Below are 21,297 nucleotides of genomic sequence, written 5' to 3' on the forward strand. Positions count from 1 at the left end.
ATTTTGTGTCGTATTTTGAAAAGGCCTGAGCAATGATGTTGTCATTTGTTGTTTGATTGTGGGGATAGTGGAGGGTAATCTTAGGAGACACGTGGGCTCCCACACTACATGCACACACATAAAAATGCACAGAGAGAGGGATGGGGAGAGAGAGAGATACAGGGGAGAGAGAGACTATAGTGGAGATGGAAAATATAACAAGACCCAAACGCTCTTTTATCCCTGAAAATCCCATATTCTAATGCACAGGCCCATCCCTCTTTTTACTTGCAACGGTTTCGTTTGTAGAGCTCCGAGCTCCGATCAATATCATTATTTTCACAGAGGATCGAAGCGCCTTCACAGAGTTAATGGGGGATTGAGGTGGTAAACGTTTACCATCTCACTGTCAGCAGTGCACTGGTCCATAGTGGGGCCCAGATGACAGGACTGGCCCCGCTGTGGACACACTGTGTGGAGATGTCCTGCAAGTAGACAGGCTGCATGGACTGTCAACCGCCTGCCATGCCCTGGATGGCCTGAACACATCAGCCACTTGAGTTAGAGCAGCAGCATGGGCCGTGACTTTCTGCTAGAGCTAACAGAAAACAAACTGGCCGCCATAGCAGCACAGCACCGCAGCGCATGGCATTGTTAGCAGCACCGACATGGAGGAGAGAAACTGTAAATTGGGAGATAGCACGCGGGTTAGCCTACTGTATGTTATTCTAAAGCAATGATACCATTTTTTTTGTTTTGTTTTTTTTACAACTAGCACATGTGGACGTTTAATTAACAAAGGCGGGCAGATGAAATGCCGTAATAACGGTCGCTGTTAGCCGTTTTCAACTTTGCATCAGCTGTTCGGCAGGATTTCTTTTTTGGGGGGCGGGGGGAGGGTGGCGGACCCTAATCTGCAGCTGGCAATGCCAAAGCACATTCTCCCATATAGCAGCATATGCTAAATAGCTCTTCAAGCACGCAGATGCATTGCTGTAAAATACCTCCCCTGTCTGGGTATCTGCGTCTCCCAGATGGGTCCCGAGCTGTGCCAAACCGCATCTCGTCAACAGCTATGAACTATGGCATCACATGACCACAGGAGATAGGGGGAGTCCTTTTCTGTCTCGCCTTGGCACGACGCGGTCAACCGATGCATCATCGGAGAGCCTTGCACACTTTGTCTGTCAGGACAGAGGTAGCTCGCTGCGAAGGGGGGGAGTGAGCCTTATCCGTTCACAGTGTTGAAAGTTCTATTCAACAAACTGGAGAACGGAACAAGAGTTTGGCTTCTTGATTCTTTCTTTTTTTTTTTCGCTCTATTTTTTGCTTTCTTTTTTCCAAGTTCGGAAAAGGGGTTAATCAGGAGAGAGTTGGAGTTGATTTGGACTTGCATAAGGGTGTGACAGAGCAGTAAGAGATTTCATGGGACGTTTCACCATGATTCATTGAGTTATTGGTTTCCGCCCTGTTTTAATCGCCGGCGGGGTCGAGCCAAAAAATCTCGGAGGATTCCCGGCGAGTTCTCTTTCTCCGCCGTTCAGCAGAAAGGAATTTGGTGTGCAAAGTGCCTCACGTCATTCGAGGCGTCCTTCACAGCTTCGGGGGCCCTAATTCAAACCACATGGAGGCCAGCGTCCGGTTACGGACCTCTGCAGAAAAAAATGGGAAAAAAACAGGACACGCTCCCATTGGCTGCTTCGGGATGGGAAATGGGGTGTCTCGATGGAGAAAGATAACAAACACGTCTAAGTAGGAGTCACAACACAGCCAAAGCACACACACAAATTCACATGCATAAATATACATACGGATGTACATACACACACGTCGTATACAAATATACATGCATACACAGTAAAATGTTAATTTATCCATTTGTACCTCCGGGAGTGTACCATATGTAACCAAATGGACCCGTATGGGTCGATTTGGTTATATGTGTGCACTCCCGGAGTGTTAAATTAACACGCGGGATTTTACTGTGTATACACACAGTCACATACAAATATACATGCATATACACAAATACACACGCAGACGGTGGACGGGACACTTATGGGCCCTCGAAGGCTGTTTGCTTGACATGATGGAAGAATGAGCAGCAGCCTCTGTAATATTGCTCCTATTCTTCATTGACAAGCATATATATATTTTTGCTGTTCCCAACTGACTTCGCGGCGCTGAACTCCATTTATGAATTATCTGACATATTTCCTGCTATTTTTCTGACAGCAGTACTCAGAGGAAATTTCAAGGCACCTTTCTCCTGACAAGTAGAAATATCAATATTTGAATAAATTGCAGATTTGGATCTCCGCACATGGATGCTCTCACCCACCGGCGTGTGTGTGTGTGCGCGTGTGTGTGCGTGTGTGTGTGTGCGTGTGTGTGTGTGTGTGTGTGTGTGTGTGTGTGTGTGTGTGTGTGTGTGTGTGTGTGTGTGAGAGAGAGAGAGAGAGATCGTGTGAGAGATTGTGTGTGTGTGTGTGTATGAGAGAGAGAGAGAGAGAGAGAGGGGGAAATGGGAAGGGGTTTGTTTCATTCTGTTACCACGGTCTTATCCCCCTGAGCCCGGAGGCAGAAATCTGTATGCAGCATTTCATTAGGAGGGAGCTCGACTGAGTGACACGTGAAGCACACCTCGCCGTCGACCTGATGAAGTTTACTTCCCTCAAACGACAAAAAGCCACTTTGTAGACTAGCCTTTTTTCCCTCCTCCCCACAGAGGAAGAGAGGGGGTGATGGCTGTGCAACAATAAAAGAATCATGAATGTCGTTTGGCAAAAATGACAGGCCTATCTGTACACAAATATTTCTCTTCAAGAAAAATGCAAGCATCAGAGCATTTTCTTTTTACTGCCTCTCTTTCTAAAGTGGCTAACATACGGCTTGTTACGACTGTCAGTGTTCAGAATATGATCACCCTCAATTCTAAGCGTGGAGAGGAAACAGCAAGTAAATGCACCCCCCGCCCCTACCCTCCTCCAAAAAAAATAGGATGCAAAAGTGATATTTTTCATCTGGTTCGAAATGCAAGAGTGGCAAGTGTTATACATGGCGCGGCGCTGCAATTCACTCGTTGAACGAAATAATTTACAAACAAATATGGCATTGTGCTCGAAACGCTGATAAATACGCCGTCTGTGCATGAGAGGTCAATGTCAAGCATCCATAACACTCACAGCGCTGTCTCCTCCCGGCTCCCGGTGTTACGTATGAGAGACTCCTGCCTATCCGTCTCACTCTGTTTAGCTGCAGCGGCTGCCGCGCTGTCTGCATGTCCGCTGACACCGCTGCTGATAGATCGCTCTCCTTGCCTCGAACCCCCACCAACCTACCCACCCACCCAACCCCTCCCTCTCCATGTCCACCTCCCCCCCTTGCCGACGCCGACACCCCCCACCCCTGTTTCGGAGAGCCTGAGAAATGGCTTAGCCATGCGAGAGGTCACTCAGGTACCGAAAGGGCCGTGACCCCTGTGACCCCCCCAGGCTGACCCCCGTGACCCCAGAACATCGTACTTTCTCCCTCTCTCTCCGACGGAAAACAAAAACAAATCTTATCGTGCGCCTCTGCGGCGATGAGGGCGAGAGGGTCTTATATATATCAATGTGCTTCTCTGACAATCATCTATCCACATGACCTGTGATTTCTCTGACAGGGTCTGCTTGACACTTACAACAGAGGGGTGACAGTGCATGCGTTGTCCACCTCGCCTCCGCCTCGGCCCCTTATCTCCTCCTCCACTCTCCATCTCTCTCCGTCCCTGCTCCTCCTTGTGTGCACAACTTAATAAGCAAGTGAAGGGGTAGATTCCCATTATGGAAAGCCTGAAAAAAGGCACAGACATTTCCCCCCTTATCTGGTATCTCCATCTGGAGGAGGCTCTCTCTCTCCCTCTCCCTCTCCCTCTCCCTCTCTCTCTCTCTCTCCCTCTCCCTCTCTCTCTCTCTCTCTCTCTCTCTCTCTCTCTGCCCCCCTCTCCAATCTCTGTGTGTGTTCTGGTAAGGCTATGCTGCTGAGATGGCTTTCACTCTCCACTGGCTACAATGAGATTGGCCGACCAGGTTGACTCTATTCGAATCGACAACCCATTTCAATAAAGTAACAAAACAGAACGGAGTGCTGATGTTGAATAAAACATTTTTAGGGGGTAAACTACAGGGCCATGGGGGTGGTGGTCTTAAATAACATAAATCTTTGAGATAGTAGTTAAGTGTTTAGGGGCAACCTGATAGCCGAATGGTTAGGGTGCATACCACATGGGCTCAAATAACTGACAGCAAGTCCTTGGTTCGATTCCCGGCTGGCCGGACCACTCGCTGCATGTCTGCATATACTGTCCTGTTTCTATACACTGTCTACCTCTCAAACATTGGGTTAGAAAAAGGCCAAAAATGTACTTTTAAAAATGAAGTGTTTAGACATCGACAAAAAATATCTAGGTCTAACACACATTATTAAGCTGTCACCATGTGACACCCGGTTTGCTTTAAAATGTTTTAGCCCTCATATCGGGCACTGCCTTAACCTTGTTTTTTATCCCTCAATGCCTCTGCCTCTGCTATCAGATCAATTATGGCCGCCTCATAACCAGAGGATATGGCTAACAGACTAATAAAGATTACACTGAGGTCAGCAAGTCACTAATCCCCGGCGTTATTAGTAAAAACAAAGCCTACAGATTTTTTCGCCATGCACCTCATCACATCTGAGTGTGTCCGTGCACGTGCATAGGGTCCGAACATAATACGGTGTGACTTAAACCATACAATGAGAAGAGAAAATAAATACGCTAAGAGCAGCAGGGGTGGACAGGGCCAGGCCTCTATGGGCCTATGTCATCACTCCCTCCGGTCTCTGCCGCGCTCCCCCACCCGAGGGAAGGGCCCGGTGATTACGGGGGCTCAGCTTCCCTCTAAGAAAGCAAACCGGAGCTGCAGTCCAAACAAGGCCGAGCCAGCGGTGAGAGGAGCGCAGCTACGCTATAGCAGCTCGGGTTTACCGTTGCCTCCGACCTGGCTGGCCCCCGGGCCCGCATTAGACCCCCCGGCCTGGGCCTCTCCTGGACAAACAAACAACCAGCACTTAAACACAGTCGAGGGGATGAGCGGCGAGAGCTGGTGCCACCAGCGCTGCGTGGAGAAGGGAACCCGATCCAATTGGATTTGCTTTATCACACCATATAATGACTCTCAGGCCGGCTCGCTCCAATGGTAGAAAATACAAAGATTTAAACAAATAAGAAACATGCCTGCCTGCCACTCTGTCCTGTTTAGGGGTTCGGCCCAGAACAGGCAGCCCCCCCCCCCTACACCTCCAAACAGATGGGGAGGCATCTCAAAAATGTTCTCTGCCCCCAGGGACATGTGGTTTTCCCCATCATTATATAACTGTAAACTCCTGGATGTCAGAGATTGGGGATAATAACTTTCAGATGTCGGCAGCCTGAGCCCGAGCTGGGACCTGCTGGATGGGAACAGTTATTTGGCAGAGGGGAGGAAGTCCGAGAGATTAGGACTGAGATGTGCTGCGGAGAAAACTGGATCTGGAGTGAACCTGCACACTGTACCAGGTTGCTGTGCAGTGTGCATTGCACTCAGCGCTAATGGTGACTGCATGGGAGGCAGTGGCCATGAAAGTGTTTGCATGTTTGCGTGTGTGTGTGTGTGTGTGTGTGTGTGTGTGTGTGTGTGTGTGTGTGTGTGTGTGCGTGTGTGCGTGTGTGTTTGTGTGTGTGTGTGTGTGTGTGTGTGTGTGTGTGTGTGTGAGGGCGGGTTAACGAGAAAAAGAGTGGCCAATTAATATCAAAACCACAGGAAGTCATGTCATCGTGTTAACGCGCAGAAATCAAGCCAAAGTGCACATGGCTGATCCCGCACTTTTAGCATTCCGTCTCAATTTTGGGCCTGGATTGGATATGACAGCTCCAGCGCCCCGCACTGCACTGCAGATGTGCAGCTAATTCGAAAATGGACACGCCTACTTGAATAAATGAGTCCTTACAGAGGTGTCATCCTGTGAAACCATTTTTACTGGTTTGTCTCACATGGGTGGCGAGCCATCATTGTTCACTCCCACTGTCGCCTCTCCTGACGGCCACGCTGACCATATGGTCAAGGTTTCTTCACTTAAACTCCCAATCCTCTCATGAAATGAAATATCTCCTCTCACATATTTATATATCCGCTGGTCACTACATGGTAAAAAAAAATACAATCACGGTTTTGTTGTTTTGTTTTTTGTTGTTGTCTTTTTTTTTCTTCTTTGAAAGTATTGAACGTGGTGCTGAACAAGCAGAGGAGTGTTTTTTATTGTAAATCAATACTGATCGATCGGCAGCCTGGGTGTTGAATATGGATCAATATCACAGCAGGCTGCGGAGGAGATCTGATTTCAATTGGCAAGAGGAGCCCGCAGCAGGTTTCCATCAAGCGGTAATTCAAGACATGGGAACATAAGTCAGATGGATTGATATAGACTAGCCAGGACCTTTCTTGCCACTGAACCAGCACAAGGAAATTTCTGTCATATATCATTAACGCAGTTGGGGCAGGCTGTAAAAATGGGGGCTAAGCCAGAGTACCTCGCTGACCCTCGATGCTTAAGAGGGGGGTCAAGCGCTGCATAAACACTCTGCTATTAGGACAGGATGACTCTCGATCTGGTCCACATAGAAATAGAACATGGACTCATCTCTCAAAAAATAGATGGTTACAGGCTCTGCTTTCAGTTCACACACAGACACGCCACAGTGCGGTTGTGTTCTGTGGAACTTCTGGTACTGATTATAGGGGCGGTCAGCCTGAGATACATAACTGTAAGCTGTTATTAATTTACTAAACAAATGTCCCGGAGAAGGCTGGTGTGTGGCGAAATATTTTCATTGTGGGTTATCATGTGTACGTGATCTTTATTAAAACCACATATTTTATTTGTTTAAGCAGCATAACGGAACACACAACAAAAAATTAACTGGACACAAATGTTCCCCGAGTGCATCGAGTGATGTGTGCATGCTAAGAAAAGGGGGTCACTTTGTACATTCATCACTCGTTCACGATTCCCGGACAGAGGGGCACTGTTCCAAATGACAGCATTGTAAAACAATAAAAACAGAGCTATAGTTAGAAATAACTTGTCACTTTTAATAAATGACACTGGTTCAGGGCTCTTTCTCAGGGGCCTCTCCTCCGATACATCCCGGGCACCCCTGGGGCCAGCGGAGCAGGCAGCAGACCAGCTCGTTTCCCCGTGGTAACTGATGACCCTATCCCTGAATCCCCCCCCCCCCTCCCCTCCACCACCACCACCACCATCTTTGTCCTGTGACCCCACGCCAGTGGGAGCAGGACCATGTCCGATGAAATCCTCCAACTGCTTCCCATCCTAATCTTGCCCGTGTCACACTACAAATTGCTACATTCAGAAAATGGAAATAGATTGAGGTGGAGACAGGGGGAGGGACAGGGAAGAGGGAGGGAAGAAAGAGGAGGGGAAGGGGGTTGGGGGGGGGGGCGGTGTGTGTGTGGAGAAGCGCATCGACAACCAGTCCCCTAAGAAAAATACTCGAGGAAAAAGAACGACTCGGGAGATCCCGGCGAGGAATCACATCTCGGCGAACATATTGATCTGATTTACAAAACCTCCACTCTAATGCGAAACAAATGGCGTGGGCGTGAACTGGTACTTAACCATAAAACCCCAGCATTACTCCGTCTCCGATGAAATACCACATATATCCCTCAGCAGGGCCTAATGTGCTGTTTTACGGCCAGATACGACTGAGGTTGACCCAACAGTTTGTTTGACAATTAGGGGGAACCTAATAAGGATTGAATGGGAGTGAGAACATTGCCAAGAGAAAGAAAATAGTCCTTTTTTCTTTTCTTTTTTTTAAGACAAGAAAAAAAAGGCAAAAAAAAAAGAGAGAAAAAAAAAACTCTGGTCTGTGTGACCTAAATGCGATTCATAGATTCAGGGTGGGTAGTTAGAGAAAGCTCTTGCGTCATTAATGCTTTAAGAAAAACCAAACAACATCTTCAAAACAGCTACAGAGTTTAATTATAAAAGAGAGCTGTTAAATATTTGAGGGCGAGTGTGGCATGTTTTATTTAGATTAGATTTAATTTCAATAATGTAAGGTTCTTTCATGGCGTGGGCCCTGTGGCGGCGGTGCACCGTGGAAAAGTGCACAAATCGTAATGGATTGTTTTCCTTCATAATATGAAAATAAATTCTTTGCATCAACTCTGCGGCAGCGTTCGAGCACCCTGTCAGTGGTGCTCCGCAAAGTCGACAAATGCGGTAGAAGACGGGGAAGTTGAAGCAAACACAAAACAAAACTCTGATAACCTTTTCTCTCCAGTGTGTGTGTGTGTGTGTGTGTGTGTATGTGTGTGTGTGTGTGTGTGTGTGTGTGTGTGTGTGTGTGTGTGTGTGTGTGTGTGTGTGTTTGCATGTGCAAGGGCCAGTGTTTCTCTTGGCCCAGCCTTCATCCCATCACCCCAGCTCTGGCCTTGTTTCTGTCAGCACAGAGAACCAGGGGAGCAGAGAGAGGTGGGGGGGTGAGGGTGAGAGAGAGAGAGAGGGAGAGAGGGAAGGAGAGAGAAGGGAGAGGGAGAGGAGAGGAGGGGCTGGGTGGCGGTGAGGGGGAGGGGTTGTCTCCACGGACAGATGGACTGCTCTTTCTCAACACATGTGGAACCATGTTTCGTCTTTCACTGCCGTCAAGCTGGAGCCCAATCCGTCGCTCTGTTGGCCTGCACCACTCTTTTCGTACCGCACACCTCTCTTTAGCACACCGTGTGCACACACACACACACACACACACACATGCACACACAAACACTCATATGCATGTCGACACACATGTGCACCCCACACACACACACACACACACACGTGCGCGCACACAAACATCTCGTTCTTTCTCCGCACACATGTTAAAGTCATCACCCCTGCTCAGCACTAGTAAAACACAACACCCCCGGCTTCTCTGCTGTTGTCAAGTCTTGCCATTAGCTGATGCCACTGGGGAATCCTACCCCAGTGAGGTGGGTCTCCCGTGGGAGCGCCAGGCACCACGTTACGTTCAGCCGCCACTCATGTGAACCCAAACATGAGAGCATAATTTGGAAAATATCATTTATACTCTGCGTCTCTGTACGTGTCTTGACATTTACAAACTGCGATAAAACCGACACGAGGGAGGAGGGAATAGAAAACAGGGCGAGAATAATTTGAGGTAATGTTTTGCTTAGTGAACAGTATTACCCAATCCTGGATGTTGGAGCGCTGGGAAGGAGGTTCTGGCTCCGGGGCTGCGGAGAGGGTCTGGGTTTCATTTTTCGGCAAGTGCAAGCCAACGGAAAGCTGCCAAGTACAGCTTTCGCCCTCAACACTTCCTGCTCTTCCCTGCCCTGGCTCACTAGGAGACAGGCTTCACTCAAACAGCACGTCGGCCCGGGCAGGGGTGGTCGGTTTATTCTCCCGTTTCTCAACGGGTGTCAAAAACTCACATCTGTCACACGAGTTACACAAAAAACAGCCGTAAATAAAATGCTTAGATGGAAACGAGCCATGTGTGTGTGTGTGCGTTTGTGTGTGAGTGCGTGCGTGCATTCGCGTGTGCGTCGACGTATGCGTGCATGCATGTGTCGACGTATGTGTGCATGCATGTATGTGTTTGTGTGTATAGAGAGAGAGAGAGAGAAATAATTTCCAATACAAGAGCAACTGTTTTAATTGACTACTACATTAGAGCATCAAACATGGTCCAATGCTTGTAAAGCTACACTACAGTATGATGGAAAAGAATCTACAAGCAGCACCTGCAGCGTTAGACTCTCAATAACAACAACAGAGCGCTTCTGTGACCCTTCCATTGCATCATCCCTACTTACGACTGGTAGGAGCAGAGTAGCGCATTATCACGTCCTACGTGTGTAATTTTAATTGCCCCTCAGCAGATGCAGTGAAAACATGTCATTTAGGTACTTCATAAACAGACCTCTCTTCTTTGCAGGTTATCAAAACAGTGAGGGTAAAAACACGCCCTCTTTTCCATTGCTGATGTGTAATTAAAATGGTTTCAGAAATCCTCTTTGACAGTCCGGGGCTTAGCCAAAAATGTAAATGACATTAAAGGAGACAATGAATTTAATTTTGTTTAATGTCCCCTTTCACTGATTCTCATTTACATCACATTTCCGCATAAAGGGCTGACCTTATAAATACTGGCATTTGTTCAGATTTTGGAGGTAATCACGGTTCTGCAAAAACCAGATGGGAGCGCACACATTTTCCGATTTGTTTCTTAGAAGGCTGAAGAAACCACATGTGAGATGGTCTTTTGTTGTCAGTAAACAACTAGACAACAAGTAAAGTGCACTCTGGGAAATGACCTCGTAGGTGTTCCATAAATGAACGATAGCGCTAAGTCATTTAGAAAATACAGGCTCACTAATGAGGGACATAACGGAAAGCTAAGCAAAATTTACATTAGGCCAAAATTTAATTGCATTAACACACGAACAGGTGCGGTGAGGCCTTTATAAATGAGCTAAATGAATAAAAGCCTCCCACAGCACAACCATGTGTGCTGACCAAAAAAAAAAAAAAAAAAAACAAGAGACAAGGGGAAAAAACAAGTCAATGTCATGAATTATTCAGTGGCTGGGCAGCACTCCAAAGGTCAGTGCCCTTTGACCTTTGTGACAGGAAGTGAAAGGGAGTGGCGTTGCCGGTGGAATAAATGGAGCTGACATGTTTAGATCTAAGACTAGAGTCCTTTTTCTGAATCGGAGCGCAAATTGACTTGGGATTCTAAGCCGTGAGAGCGTACATTAAATTCAAAATTCATGTATGGTTGCGTGCACGCTGATGGTGCTCTCTCTCTAGCCCCAGCTCCCCTCGCATAATCTGCTGCATCTCCTCGGTGTAAAGCATGACCTTTGAACTCTGACAGGCAGAATGAGTCATTTTCCCTCCTCTTTCAACAGCATGTGCTTTCTTATTACAAAATCCATGTGTAAGCCTGAACAATGTATCTAATCTTTCACACGCGGGAAGACAAAGTCAATATGGGAGAGAGTGAAGACAAATACCAGTCCAGAAGCGTCATCCCAAATTGAGTTATGTTTGGCTATACACTGCTCTACATATACTGTAAATGGGGAAACCGCCTAATCAGATATTGGGCACCTCATCACTATACCTCTCAGGACTCAAATTACCGTCTGAATAAACCCACGCCCCCACTTACTTTAAGGCGCCATTAGCTTATAGATGTGACATCCATTCCACTGCTGGCTTCATAAAGGGGAGATATGATTATAACCAACTGCAAAGTGCTGTAGTCATAGCAATAGAGATACAATTAGTGACTAAATGAAATCAGTGTCTCCTTTATTTCTGCCAGAGCCAACATAGTCTCCAACATTTTCATTTCCTGATTAGGAGAGTGGGGGGAAAAATATGTATGCTAACACGACTGGAATACAATAGAGTTTCTTTTACAGAGCCAAAGATGGACCAGCTTTCCCAGGAGGTACTGAAATTCCCCTCACAACGCACATATAAACACACAGAATTGTAATAAAAATAGGCTCTTTCTTCATCCAAAAATGAGCATGAATAATGCAGGGCATCAAATGTAAGTGCTGAAATATTTAGTCACCAAACAGTGTTGAAACTTTGTGACAGCTGTTAGGCCAACAGTATATCTAACCATTTCCCCCATTTTTTTTTCTTTTTTAAAGAGAATCCTTCCTCTTCAAAAAATCTGAGTGAAAATCTGTATCAAAACTCAGAGAGAAAATAGGGTAAACAGATGTCTGGCTTGACCGCAGGAAAATAGGACACATTTGGAATGATAAGTTTCCCAAACTCCGTTGGATATGCCAGATCCATGGGAACGCCAGTTAATGTCTTGCTAGATGCCAGCTAGCTGTGTGCGCTTTCCCCCTCGTACCATCTGGGAAAATGTTACAGCAAATGAACGCCATCAATGATTCACTCCAAATCTGTTTCTTAAGGTTCGGCCATGCTACTGTTTCTCTAGGAAATGTGGCAGTGCTAGCCGGTTTTCGTACTGTAATTGTAGACAGACGAGTCATGCCTGATTCAACAATCAAACCTCTTCTCTACGTTTATGTCACTCAACGATGTTCTACTCAATTGGAAATAATCATTTTTTGCCAACATCAACCGCAAGACAAAATGACAGATGTAACAAAAAAATGTCTGTAAAACATGGTGTCTTTAAAAGCTTGCCACAAGTTCAGCGGGCAATAGCCAGGTAATTGCGGTAAATAGAGTGAACCTAGTAAAAACCCACAGTGTGTGGCAGTCATGTCAGTAGTGCATGATTTATACTTGGTTACATGCTGTGTCGCACACTGAAAATAGCAGAGATACAAGTTCACAACGCGTTGCACCGCGGCCTGTTCTGGGCTTGTAGATCTACTATTTTTAGTGCGCGACACCGGCGTGCAACCAAGTATTAATCAGGCTTAACTCTGGCTCAACCCAGCAACCTTTCACAACTGCCCCTCTCTGCAAGCCTCCTCCAGTCACTGGGAACCGGCGTGGGTCTGTTAGGGTGAGCTGACGGGCTCATAGTTACGACATGGAGACAATGGGAGGGTCTAATGAGGAACATATGCTTTTGTGATTCAACAGAGCCGCTCATTGTGCAAGGAAAGGGATACTCTACTCCTATTCAGGCTCGTCACAATGAAAATCGGAGCCCTCCCTGAGCCAGTTGAGCTTACAATATCCGTCCCCTTCTTTTTTCCCCCTGTTCTTCTTTTCTTCCCATCCCTCTTGCTTGACTTTAATTCTCCATGCATTCATTTTGCTTATTGTACTTATGTTACATGTTTTGTCCCACAGATTGAAGAACAATGGTGTGAGAAACTCAAAGCAGTAAAAAGGCAGCCGAGCGACACAAAGCAAACATGAAAGCAGCGGAAATTAGACAAACAAAAGTACACGTCTCAAGTTATATGTTAATGTGCGTGCTATCGCTCCGCCGCAACACATCTGACCAATATATGAAGCAATCCACTTTGTAACAGATACGGCACATGAAGCCCAGTCTCTCTCTATATATTGTCCTGAGCACATCAGCAATTTACATTTGTATATCATGCTCTGTGACCGATGCCATAACGCAATATAAACAGTCTCCTAAAGCATAACCCACAGTATAAACAACACATATCCAAGTACTGTGTGTGTGTGTGTGTGTGTGTGTGTGTGTGTGTGTGTGTGTGTGTGTGTGTGTGTGTGTGTGTGTGTGTGTGTGTGTGTGTGTGTGTGTGTGTGTGTGTGTGTGTGTGTGTGTGTGTGTGTGTGTGTGTGTGTGTATGTATGTACACGTGCGCGCGTGCGTGTGTGTTGGGTGCAGACAGCAGTAGCTCTGGTAATCCATCCAGGCTCCCAGGGCAGCCAGCACTCCTACTTCCTGATGCATGAGAAGCCGCTGGAGTGGAGTGACGGCAACAACTGCTCAGCCCTATTTGATTACTAATAAGAGAGTTGTCCCCTCTGTCAGATACCAGGCATTCTCCACTAAGCAAACAGTGATTCTGGCTAGTCAAACATTAGCATTGCTGTCTCTCCCCGCTACGTGGCGAGAGTTACATTGAGATTGACGCTGAAAACGTGACCCCCCACCTCATCCGAAATGCACCCCACTACGAACCCACCCGGCCGAACCCCACCCAAACATGTTCAGTCGGCGAAGATAGAAGTGGGCCCGAGGAGGGTAACACATACACAGAGTGAGACGAAAATGTCAGTGGCTAAAAACAATGTTTCCTAACCCCTTTATAGAACATGATGAAGGCAACATCAATGTACTGTAAACCCCCCTCCCCTCCGCCCTCCACCCCCGAAGCTTCAGAAACAAATGGCTGTTGTAAAACGTTTATCCATTCTTGAAACAAAACTTCAACAACCTCTAAGCTCAGGGCTAACTTGAGGGAGAAAGAGGAGGAAACAGTCAATAGAGGAAGAAAAAAAAAAAAAAACAGCTATTGACAATGTAAGCATCACCGCCGTAAACAAAGAAGGGAAGGAAGCCAAATGAACGTGAAGTTCTCCTAGGCTAATTAGGACTATTCCCAGCATGATCCTCCTGTGATTGAAACACCTGTGATTGAGCAAACCCTAGCCAGGTGGCGACCGCCCCTCAGAGCACACAGGTACCTGGGAAAGACGCCCCTCAGACACTCACACAGAATCAGCCGCGGTTCCCACACTGTGGGCTTGAGGGTGGAAGTCAGCCCACCTGGGTACCCAGACACACCAGGAGGGAGCTCTCACTCATTGACTCGTGCGTTCATTGGCTTATCCCTTTGCTCACTCTTCCATTCGCTCATGGGAACTCATTCACTCTCTCTCTCGTTCACTCACTCATTCACTCACTCACTCACTCACTCACTCACTCACTCACTCACTCACTCACTCACTCACTCACTCACACACTCACTCACTCTATTGCTCAGAAATGCCAGTCACACATAAGAGACTAGATTGAAGCCTTACCTGTCGATGATCACAGGGTCTGATGGAGTCTCGTTCCTGTTTCCACAGCTTTTCTTGTCACAGCATCGGCTAAGGACACAGACAGTGTGTTTCAGAACAAACAATGTTATTTTTTTTGCGCTGTTTTGTTTTTAAACACACACCAGTGTGCAAATGTATTGCCTGGTAGAGCTGTTTTGATACAAGCAAAAATAAATGGAGTGAAATATCCTCCACTACATCCATCCATTCCACTGATGCTGATGGCTGATAAAAATGGTGAAAACAACATGTTGTGTTGTTTGGCTTAGCGTTGGAGAGGAGGGGAGTGGAGCGGGGAACAGGCCAGGAGGCAGGGGAGTCACTTTTCACAGCTTCAGCTTTTGTTTACCTCTAATTGCCAAGCTGCTATTTCTGGGGGAGATGCAAGGTGCCACCCTCAACCAATATTTCTGAGGGGCATTTATCAATTATGGCCTCAAAAGCACTAATCTATCCCTCACCACATGTTTCAACCATCTCCCCCCTATAAGCCTATATAGCTAACTGCCTCCAGTTCTTTGATTGGAACTTGAATCAAAAGTGTGGGGGGGGGGGGGAGAAAAAAATAAATCACAAATACAGCATGCCAGCTTCCATTTGAAATGAAAACATATACATGCGTATGGATATGATTGATTAATGCCATATGGTGGGAGGGAGAGAAAAACAACATCTTTGAACAAGGCTATCTGTCAGTCAACCACATAGACTTTAACTTTGTCTCATATTCATGTCTATGTAGTAAAACCTATTAGAGAGATAAGCTTTGTAGATAAGGTGCTGCAAAACATCAGAGCAATAATAGAATTCAAAGGATGGTGTTTTCTCATGCCTAAAAATATTTTTACAAGTGGAGTGTAGAGGATTATTTTTATGAAGGGCACTTATTATGTGTGTCTGTGACTGATAATAGGCAGCCGTTCTACTGGGTCCTCATTCTACAGCAAAATGCACTTCCCCTGTGACGGAAAAATATTACCTCTCGAGCATGAGCATATTCAACGTGTCACAAATAAGTGATGGATGCATGTATAAATTGAGCGTGAGTGATGAGTTTATGCATGGAGAAAGACAAATCATTCTCGCCTCTCTCGTGCTGCACTTGCTCACAAGCAGTAACTTGAACAATGCACCGGTGCAACAAAGGAGAGGTTAACCGACAGTATCCGAATTCAATGTTCACAAAGCTCATGCTGAGCTCAACAATAACAACAAAAGACGTTTTTCCTTTTAGTATCAATGACATCGCTGAATAGCATGGGTAACATGAGAGGTTGAGATTTATGTGGTTAAATGACGCTAAAAGGCTGGTTGATCATTGATGACAGGTGGGATCAAGCGAGAACTGACTCTGTGCTAACAGAGAGAAAACTGACTAACAAGACAGCTATCAAGCTGATAGATATGAAAACACTATATGCATAACTTCATATTGTAGGTATAACACATTGTGTGTTGTCAACCTACATGGTGCCATGGGGGTACTGGTTGGGGGGGGGGGGGGGCACAACGTGTAACCATGTGTGTAATTGTGTCATTGATTGTTTATTGTACATGCAATTAACCTGACCCCAAAACGAAGTTTGGATTATATTAGGCTATCCATGTTTGAAATGAAAGCAGACCCCTGCTGAGGGATTGCCTTTACAGGTGTATATATATGCACAGTAAAATCCTCAATGTTAATGTATCCATTTGTAACTCTGTGAGTGTAAAATGAAACCAAGTGGGGCACTTATGGGTCCATTTGGTTTCATTTGTACACTCTCAGAGTTCAATTAACACGCAGGGCTTTACAGTGTGTCTGCTATAAGTTTGGATTACTGCATCAATGCATGAGTGGCAAAATGTGTTGGAGGGAGAGGGAATGTCTTTTAGCCTATACTTGCAAAATGAATTGAGTGAAAAGAATGCTTACCTGCACATTATTTCATGAGTAAGAAGAACTCTGCACATTTCAGGATTCTTGTCTTGACCCTCATAAATTATAGCCTTTGAAAGAAAATTAGATGTTAATAATATATAAATATAGTCACCATATGACTATATTAGATATTCAGAATTAAATAACTAAACCAACAACACTAACATCTCTGGTATTTCACAGCACACATATAGCATTGCAAAATAAATATGAATGCCTGATGACATTAGACCAAGTGACCAACACAATAGTGAGGAAATAATTAAAATTAAACAATTCATAATTTCAATTGTAATAGCAACCACAGCAGCAAGCAATATAATAAGCTAATAATAATAATAATAATAATACATTGTATAAAAAATCGTAAATGATTTTTTTCAACAACAAAACACACATACACACACACACACACACACACACACACACACACACACACACACACACACACACACACACACACACACACACACACACACACACACAAATGGGAGAGAGAGAAAGAGGGATTTTCACGAGGAGAGATCCAATAGAGAAGTGTCATCAATATGCTTATAATCTGGGGATATTTGGGGGAAAGTGTTAATGGCCAATCTGTTGTTTATTTTGAGCCGCTAACAATGATCTTTCTGTGGATAAAAAGCGGTGTGTCTGGTGGTACGGTTGAGTAATTTTTGAGCATTGGCTGAAACAGATGGCGTGGAGCTATCAGTTCTGCCGCTCTCCTCTCTCTCTCTCTCTCTCTCTCTCTCTCTCTCTCTCTCTCTCTCTCTCTCTCTCCATCCCTCTCCCCTTCCTCTTATTCTAAGGATAAGGATAGACATTAGACACTTTACCCGTACGGAATACGTATAGGCTACCAAAAATGCAATAGCGTGCATGGCGAGTCATTATTAATACAACGCGCTGAAATGATAAATAATCAACATATTTTACTTTAATTTTAAATGCCTTGCATGTTGGCTGCAGGCCAGCACAGAATGTGGAGGTAACAGGATAGGTCTAGGTGGGCACCTCGGTGTTAAATTGGCAATGTTTTTCCGAAATGTTTAAAAAATAAAATATTTGGAAAATGTCTTTAAGAAAAGTAAAGTATACATGATTAGAACATGCTGAAACATTCGACAATTAAGGTTTGATATTTCTACAATGGCTACAAAAGTTAACAAAACCTGTATAGCCAGTCATTTTTGGGCATAAACAAGAAGTTGAAGGATCACAATTAAGTCTGATAATGATGTACAGTGCATGTTCACATCATGTATACTTTACATTACTTAAGACCATTTTTTAAATATATCTTCTTTTTTTTTACATTTTGGACAAAATAGCCAATTTTACATTGAGGTGCCCAGATGTCCCTATAGTGCCAAAAAGTGACAAATCTAAAGCAAGTTGTATCATGGTGGCTGTGGATGGAAGGCAAGTCTACTTTGACTTGATGTATCTTTTTGTGTTGGGGCACCGGGTGATTATCTATATTGGTTTGATTTATGTCGCTATTTGCAGCTGTAGAAACAGAAATCCATAAACTGCTTGTTCTGCGCCATTGACTCGGATCATTCGCACAGGAATGTTCCCTCCCTGCGTCTATACGGCTCTATTCGGAATGGCTCTGCTTTAAACCTCAATTTAATAACAAAAACACTGCTGCAAAGCTCAAATTCGACCGCCTGATTTTATTTTATGAATTGTAATTGCGTTTGCTGGGCTGTGTGTTGGGTTTAAAATGTGCATAAGACATGGTAGCGACGTGTACATTTCACCATAACTTATAGTATTACATGCACTGGAGTCTATGTGTGGGGGTGCGTAAATTGAAATGAAACATTGCAGACATTATGATTTCTAACATAGGCTATGCAAATCGTACAAATTCAATATATGTGTGCTGCTATGATATTACATTTGACTTTATGAGCGAAAGTCAAATCAAATCATGCACCTACTGCAGACCATATACAGTACAAAATGTAATGCTGGACAAAACTCAGTCTAAAGACGGCTAACCCCTCGGTCAAGCAGAATTGACTTTGCAGCTATGCAATGTGATATGGCCACACGTATATAAACAGACAAAATGGAAGCTGTCTGTTCTTGTTACACAGGTAATTTGATTTTCTTTGTGGGATGATTGCATTTCGCAAACGCACCTGAAAATGTTATATTTCAGGGGTGACAATTTGCGCAGCGTGTTAAGTTTGGCACCGGGTGAAGTGTGTAGTCGTGGGCAGTGGGCACAGTGGGCATGAAAACACCAGTAACAGTAGCTTACCTGCTTCGTCATTGAATCGATTAACCGTATGTAAAGATCCTGTTCTGTTCTGACGCCTGGGAAGAAGAACAAATATATATGACTTGTTAGGAAGAGTATCTTAGGGTTGTACTATAGTTTATAAAATATAAAGGAAATTATTCCATACAGTCTTGATTCTATGCCGATTAAGTTAATGAACATATAGGTATAATAAAGTATTTTACATCCACTATAGGCTAAGTCATTGTTGAATTATTATTAGTATTATTGTTATTATTATTATTAGCCTATTATTATTTGTATTATTATTATTAGTAGTAGTAGTGGTAGTAGTAGTAGTAGTAGTATAGTTGTTTTTGTTATTATTATTAATATTATTAATATTGTTATTATTATGATTGGTAGTTGTAGTAGCCTATAGTAGTAGGAGTAAGTAGTAGTAGTAGTTGTTGTTGTTGTTAAAGTGTTAGTATTATTATGTTTTAAGCCTATATATATATTAATGTCCCTATGTTTTCAGAACATTAAAGGCTGCTTTACTCACCATTGCTGTACAATAACTGTAGTTTGTAATGTATCCCATTGTTTGTTTTTTCACTGTTTGGTTCCTGCAGGAGACAATAGTGAAAATCAATATCCTCAGAAATTGTCTTTTCACATCTATCTATTGAAAAGAAATTAATAGTTTGTGGGTGAAAAAACAGGAAAATCTGCCTTATTCATGCAACCGTTGTCTGGTCATCAACGGATTGAGTTTAAAAAAATCAATATATAGTGCACGTCACTCCCCTTACTTATACTCATTGTCATTTCAAAGAACACGATCATAATTTCATTACATGTGCAGATTATCAACAACGGTGTTGTTGTTATTCTAAAATAAAGCGCTTACTTTATCTTTCTCCACAAAGTCCACAAAAGCTGTCCTTTCGATCTCCACGGGCTGACCCTGCCTGTCATACAGCGCCAGGACGAAATGGAAAAAATTGGATTTTCTGAGGTTGGAAGGCGGCTGCTTTTCATAATGTGCCCGTGCCAAGCCAACACCGCTGCGGGGAGAAAACAAGAGACCATCTCGGTTAAGTACCGGACACGGGGGATAGATGATGGAGCTGATGGAAACATTGGAGATGCACATGAAGCACGTTTGAGTATAACGGGAGATTTCTTGATTTGTCACAATAAGGGTATAATCTGATGTAATGAAAGAAGGGAAAGCCGAAGGGGGGCATTGGGAGACCGTAATTGATACAGAGTATTGAGGGGATTGAGGGTCGATATGAGGGAATGCGTGAGAAAATCAGATGATTTGGCAGCATGCGTACCTTTGGGCGGCCGTGTTCGCGTCCACAACCCCAGCTGTGTGCATCCAGGAGCGGACCGAGTTCAGCGAACCCAGCGGTTCCTCCTTCATCGTCGTCCCACCCCGCGGTATAGTTTCCTGAATCCCAAACATTTAGGACGATTTGCGTGCAAAAAAACGCCTCCTGCGAAATTAGGTAAATAAACGTCCAAACGTGTTTATCCTTCAGGGTTTTACAGGATAAGTGGCGAGAGCCGATTCACACGTTGCGAAGGGAAAACCCGGTCCACAGGTCTTCTTGCCTCCCTCTCTCTTCAGTCCGGTCCTGCGTTGGAACGTTGTGAACAATTCTCAAAGTGCTGTACTTAGTTGGAGTGGTATCCACAGACTGGGAAAGTGAATTGTTCGATAGGCGAGATTTTTGTTGCTATTGTTCCTCTTTGTTTTGGCGAATTCACAGAAAAATCGATGGCAGTTGTTTGTGTTTTTGGTGATGCTTCTCAAAGTGGCGACATCCCTGAAGCACCCGCATCCAAAACCTTCAGGACTTCTTGTTGAATAAAACCACTCCTGAAAAAGGTTGCCGCTTCTCCGCGAGAAGACAAACACTAGGCAAGAGGCTGATCACCGGTGGAGGTGTTCCTGGTACACAGGAGAGCTGGATAAGGGGCCTTTCGTCGTCGTTGCAGGATGGATGGGAACATGCAAAACTAAGCCCTCTTTCCCCGAGGACTGAAATCTTTCCCGGGAGCCAAAACTCTAAACCCACGGGAGAGGCTCTGTCAGAATATGACGCTCGTGGGGCGTAGCTTTGACCATATATGGAGCTCTGACGGTTCCTGTCAAGCTAGTGGCGCTCCACTATGCGAGAGCAAGCCTATAGCAGCAACCTGAGAACAGTCGCTCTACTTTTTCCTCTTGCTTAGGCCTATATGTGGTGAGTTGAATTTTTTTTTCTTAATGATATGAAAATTCAACGAGGTGTAAACCATCACACAATATCCGTTCAGGAAAAGAAAATACACTCGGAATTCATAGATTGTCAAGGCTTACATTTAGCCTATCTGGCCTACATTGTAATAGCTTTAATTAATATTAAATTAAACCTATATCCATATTGGTTTTTTTCCTGTTCTTTTTAACTTTCATTACATTTATTTGTCATTGTACAACTTTGACTTGTTGAGATCTGTTCACTGGTGTAACGAAACAAGCACCAATAGTCCTGCAAATACATTATCCATAAGTCTTTAA

At 44.6% G+C, this 21,297-nt stretch overlaps 2 protein-coding genes across 12 annotated transcripts in view; one reads left to right on the forward strand and one right to left on the reverse strand.

Moving 5' to 3' along the window:
- The window catches only part of LOC311059281 (transcription factor COE3), a 79,118-nt gene extending 58,326 nt beyond the window's left edge, over window positions 1–20,792 (reverse strand). For 4 of the 11 annotated variants that reach the window (XM_084077054.1, XM_084077053.1, XM_084077057.1 and 1 more), the window contains exons 1-6: window positions 20,066–20,791; window positions 19,633–19,789; window positions 19,285–19,348; window positions 18,759–18,814; window positions 16,478–16,551; window positions 14,539–14,607 (exon numbers count right to left, since the gene is read on the reverse strand). In XM_084077054.1, coding sequence (XP_083933180.1) covers window positions 14,539–14,607; window positions 16,478–16,551; window positions 18,759–18,814; window positions 19,285–19,348; window positions 19,633–19,789; window positions 20,066–20,196 — 551 coding nt within the window. In that variant the 5' untranslated portion in view covers window positions 20,197–20,791. Of the gene's footprint in view, window positions 1–14,538; window positions 14,608–16,477; window positions 16,552–18,758; window positions 18,815–19,284; window positions 19,349–19,632; window positions 19,790–20,065 lie in introns of all 11 variants that reach the window. The other 7 variants (XM_084077056.1, XM_084077055.1, XM_084077058.1 and 4 more) reach the window with 3 other exon arrangements.
- The window catches only part of LOC311059283 (methylated-DNA--protein-cysteine methyltransferase-like), a 113,978-nt gene that overhangs the window by 91,327 nt on the left and 1,354 nt on the right, over window positions 1–21,297 (forward strand). The gene's annotated exons all lie outside the window — the stretch shown is intronic.

The sequence above is a fragment of the Gymnoscopelus microlampas genome (genome assembly GCF_963454915.1).
Source record: "Gymnoscopelus microlampas genome assembly, chromosome: 13".
Lineage (NCBI taxonomy): Eukaryota > Metazoa > Chordata > Actinopteri > Myctophiformes > Myctophidae > Gymnoscopelus > Gymnoscopelus microlampas.